The 5,044-nt window shown below is 45.0% G+C and overlaps 1 protein-coding gene across 3 annotated transcripts in view; it reads left to right on the top strand.

The window, feature by feature from the left end:
* TNRC6B (trinucleotide repeat containing 6B) overlaps positions 1-5,044 on the top strand; it is a 190,410-nt gene that overhangs the window by 109,447 nt on the left and 75,919 nt on the right. For all 3 annotated transcript variants that reach the window (XM_011964173.1, XM_011964172.1, XM_011964170.1), the window contains exon 4: positions 3,839-4,180. In XM_011964173.1, the coding sequence (XP_011819563.1) occupies positions 3,839-4,180 (342 nt within the window). The remainder of the gene's footprint in view (positions 1-3,838; positions 4,181-5,044) is intronic.

The raw sequence follows: 5,044 nt of genomic DNA, 5'->3' as shown, positions 1-5,044 counted from the left end.
TGTCACTGCACTCCAGCCTGGGCAACAGAACAAGACTCTGTCTCAAAAAAAAAAAAAAAAAAAAAGTAAATGAATGGAAATTAGAAAATAGGATACATAGCTTCCCCCCACCCCCCACAATGTTTTTATTTCCCTATAGTACTGAGATCATGTTTAAGCCACAGACCTTTCCTCTGGAAATTAAGAAACTATGCCCTTACTTTGAACAGCTCATCTTTAGAAAAACTTGCACAACTTACAAAGCCTTAAGATTCAGCAAAGAGACAGCCTGAAAAGTAACACATTCAGACTTAACAATAGCTTCTCTTGCCCTTTATCGTCTAACATTCTGGACCATGATGATGGGTGATGCACACGGATTCTGATGTCTTAAGTTTGGACTTTGGGAGTCAATTTGGATCAGACCTCCCGCCTAAAAAGCTGCATTGCTCTCCAGTTAGTGCCGCCAATTCTGGTTGGCCTTTAAAGGCTTAATGTTCTTGGATTCACAGAAAGGTGTGATTTTAAAAATAGAATAAGAGTTCATTCAGGTGCTGAAACACAGTTTGCTATGACTAAGTGGTGTCTTGGGCGTTTTGGGACTGTTTCCTGGAGGTTTTGTTTTTTTTCTTTTTATACTTTGACCTGTTTGTACGTGATGTCCTGGAGTTTGAATGACTAATCTCCTGGGCCAGAGCACACTGTATTGGGAGGAAAGTGGTTGAGGTGTGTTCCCATTTTATACACTTGATCTTAGCCAAAAGGCCGAGAAGCGATATGTGTTCCCATTTTATAATGACTTTATCATTTACAATCCATTCTGTCTCTGATGTGGTGGGAAAGTGCCCTGAGGAACTTTTGCAAGGCATCTTGCATGATACGTTATACCTACCAAATTTCTTCGGTTGAAACAGTGCTGTGAATGTTTTAAAGTGAGTCAAACTGAAGTTCAGCGCTCAGTCCTGCAGGTCACTCTGTCTCGTCTTGTTTTTCTGGATTGAGTTAAAAGTATGTAGTAGACCTGGTTAACTTACAATGAAGATTCTAGACCTTTTATAGAAGGGCAGCCTTGCAGAAACATAGCTCTTTCCGTCCTAAAAACCAGTTGGGATGAATATCTCCAGTTTCTGACAACTTCTTGTTTATTCTCATAAGGAGATAAAAGGGGATTGCGAATGCCCTATGCTATAGAATCGCCAATAACAGATAGAAAATTAATATTAAATAATCTTCATTCATTCATTCATTTACCAGTTATGTATCCATCTGTTACAGGTCATGAATATTAGATAATGACTAATTTTATTTTCTGTCTTTTTTTTTTTTTTTTTTTTTTTGAGACGGAGTCTTGCTCTGTGGCCCAGACTGGAGTGCAGTGGCGGGATCTCAGCTCACTGCAAGCCCCGCCTCCCAGGTTCAAGCAATTCTCCTCCTCAGCCTCCTGAGTAGCTGGTACTATAGGCACACGCCACCACACCCGGCTAACTTTTGTATTTTTAGTAGAGGCGAGGTTTCACGATGTTGGCCAGGATGGTCTCGAACTCCTGACCTTGTGATCCACCTACCTTGACCTCCCAAAGTGCTGGGATTACAGGCGTGAGCCACGGCTCCCAGCCGACTAATTTTATTTTCTTAAGTCACACATTTATTCTGCTTATCAGATTTTGGATCCTCCGACCTCCACTCCCCCTCCCCTTACTGGGATGCCTGGCGCTGCCTTGTGATTGGCTGAAGTTAGACATGGGGTCGCCTGGAAGTTGCTGCAGGCACTTCCTGTCACCCACAGTGTGTTAATGTCTGGTAGTGGCATAGATTGAGCCGCCTGATTTCTGATGATGCTGTATCTCTCTCATAAAGGAGCCAGTTCAACAAGCGACATGCTGGCCCAGCATCATTTTAGCAGTCAAAGCAGTGTTACCCGCAGAGCTGGCCCTGATGTTATCCTGGGAGGCAGGGACTTGGGCCTCAGAATCATCTGAACTATCAGGCTTGATGATTATTTCTGTACGACTTCCAGCCTCTATTTGCCAGGTAGAGTTTTATGGAGAGGGTAGTGATCTTTTGGCAGCATGTAGCCAGGGAGGTGTAGATCTCAGAGAGCCTTCTCTGTAGGTTCAAGGGGAAGAGCCAGAGGGTCCGGCAGAGTGCAGCTTCATGGTTGCCCCGACATTCCCACACTGTATGCAGGCCATTTTTAAAATTGAGGTTAAAAAATCAAATTATTTAAAGTAAATAGAAAAAGTATTTACATTTAACAAAAGCAAAAAGATTTGTAACATTTCTAGTATTTACACAGAGAGCGGTGCAAGTCTTTGAGTCCAGGTAGCTGTAGAAACCAAAACCAAGCTGAGCTTGTGATTTTCCAGACCTAGAGTTTCTTGTAAGAGTCTACTCTGTGCCATGCCCTAAGCAAAAAAGAAAAGATGAAAGATGGGTCCTTGCCCTCAGGAAGTCATAGCCTGGTGAAGGAGAAGGACTTGTAAGTAGAGAATTTCCGTGGCAGAGAGAGATGGGACTTGTAAATGGAGAATTTCTATGGTAGAGATAGATGGACTTTTGAATGGAGAATTTTCATGGTAGAGAGAGCGGGATGATGTGTTCCAGGAACACTTAGGAAGAATGGTTAGCTCACCTAGGCCAGGGACTTCAAGAAAGGTTACTCAGGGGTAGATCTTTTAAGAATGTGGATGAAAGGAAGGGACCCTTGGACTGAGGCTTGAACCCTTTCCCAAGGACTTTGGCATGGACATTTAACTCTTCTAGGCAGCACTTCAGGGCATTAATTCCACTGTTGATTTAGGGAAGTGAATGATGATCACTTCCATCTCCCCCTTAATTGATGGAATGTATTCCATGATCTTGCTGTGTTTAAATTCATGTCACTATCAGCCGCCACCTTCATCCTGCCTTCAGTAAACTGTGAAGAGATGGTGGAGAATTTGGTATAACTGTGTCCCTTGAGAGTAGAGTGAAAGGAGAAGTTACTTTGTTAGAATTGGTACCATGCAAGCTTTCTTACAAATAATCTTAGCTAGGGTCTGGGTGTGGTGGCTCACACCTGTAATCCCAGCACTTTGGGAGGCCGAGGTGGGTAAATAGCTTGAGTTCAGGAGTTTTAGACCAGCCTAGGTAGGCAACATAGCGAGACCCTGTCTCTAGAGGAGGAAAAAAAAATTAGTTGGCATGGTGGTGTATGCCTGTAGTCGCAGCTACTCAGGCGGCTGAGGTGGGAGGATCACTTGAGCCCTGGAGGTAGAAGTTGCATCAAGTCAAGATCACCGCATTCCAGCCCGAGTTATGCAGCAAGACCCCATCTCAAAAAATAAAATAAAAAATAGGCTGGGCGCAGTGGCTCATGCCTGTAATCCCAATACTTTGGGAGGCCAAGGCAGGCGGATCACGAGGTCAGGAGTTCAAGACCAGCCTGGCCAGCATAGTGAAACCTCGTCTCTACTAAAAATACAAAAAATTAGCTGGTTGTGATGGCGGGCGCCTGTAATCCGAGCTACTCGGGAGGCTGAGGCAGGAGAATTGCCTGAACCCGGGAGGCAGAGGTTGCAGTGAGCGGAGGTTGCACCACTGCACTCCGGCCTAGACGACAGTGTGAGACTCCATCTCAAAAAAATAATAATAAAATAATAAAAAATAATAATAATCTTGGCCATGTGCAGTGGCTCACTCTTTTAATCCTAGCACTTTGGAAAGCTAAGGTGGGAGAGTCCCTTGAGCCCAAGTTCGAGACCAGCGTGGGCAACATGTCGAGACTCCATCTCTAAATAAAATAATAAAATTATTTAAAGTTTTAGAAAAAATGTATTTTTTGTATTTCAAAGACTGTTTCCCAACCCCTCTCTTTTAGTGCCCGAAGTGACGAAACCAAGTTTAAGCCAACCAACGGCCGCCAGCCCAATTGGCAGCTCTCCATCGCCACCAGTCAATGGTGGCAACAATGCCAAAAGGGTGGCAGTGCCGAACGGACAACCGCCAAGCGCCGCCCGCTACATGCCTCGGGAGGTGCCACCGCGATTCCGTTGCCAGCAGGACCACAAAGTGTTACTAAAACGTGGGCAGCCCCCTCCACCGTCCTGCATGCTCCTTGGGGGTGGGGCAGGGCCTCCTCCCTGTACAGCACCTGGAGCAAACCCAAACAACGCACAAGTGACAGGAGCGCTGCTGCAGAGTGAGAGTGGGACTGCGCCAGGTAAGGCACGCTGTGAATCGAATGCATGGCAGCTTGACAGACAGAGAGCACTTTGTTTGCATTGCTTGATGTAAAGTCCAGGAGAGCCATTAATTGTATAAACCACGGGGATTAGTCAAAAGATGAGAGAGGATCCTAGTATGTGATGTGTATTGGTGATTCTTGGAACTGAGGTTTAGTGTTGCATAAGTGTGTGCTCATGGCATAAGGGCTGTTTTAGCTGTTGATGCTCATTATTTTGGGAGCCTTTTTTCCTTCTCAGACTAGAGTGTTATAAATTTGAAACCTCCACAGTTCCACTGTCATATGTGTTCAGGGCATAATTGGACATGGAGCTTGTGAAGGCTAATCTTTAGATGCCTGTGTTATGTTTCCAGAATGCTAGGAGGAGAGAGAAAATGATTTGCTACACTGCAATATAGAATCTTGGGAGAATTCTAAAATAATACTATTCTATAGCTTTTTTAATTAGATTTTTAAAATCAGTATTTATTTTGAGGGCCCTGGATTTTGAGCTTTGTTAAAAACTATGTTGAGGCCGGGCACGGTGGCTCAAGCCTGTAATCCCAGCACTTTGGGAGGCCAAGGCAGGCAGATCACCTGAGGTCAGGAGTTCGAGACCAGCCTGGCCAACATAGTGAAAGCCCCGTATCTGTTAAACATACAAAAATTAGCCAGGCGTGGTGGTACACGCCTGTGATCCCAGCTACTCGGGAGGCTGAGGCAGGGGAATAAGGTCAGGAGATGGAGATCTTCTTGGCTAACACGGTGAAACCCCATCTCTACTAAAACTACAAAAAATTAGCCAGGTGTGGTGGCGGGTGCCTGTAGTCCCAACTACTCGGGAGGCTGAGGCAGGAGAAT

The sequence above is a fragment of the Colobus angolensis genome, unplaced genomic scaffold, assembly GCF_000951035.1.
Source record: "Colobus angolensis palliatus isolate OR3802 unplaced genomic scaffold, Cang.pa_1.0 Scaffold65, whole genome shotgun sequence".
Taxonomy (NCBI): Eukaryota; Metazoa; Chordata; class Mammalia; order Primates; family Cercopithecidae; genus Colobus; species Colobus angolensis.
Note: the sequence above shows the minus strand (reverse complement) of the source record. Positions and strands in the feature narration are given on the sequence as shown.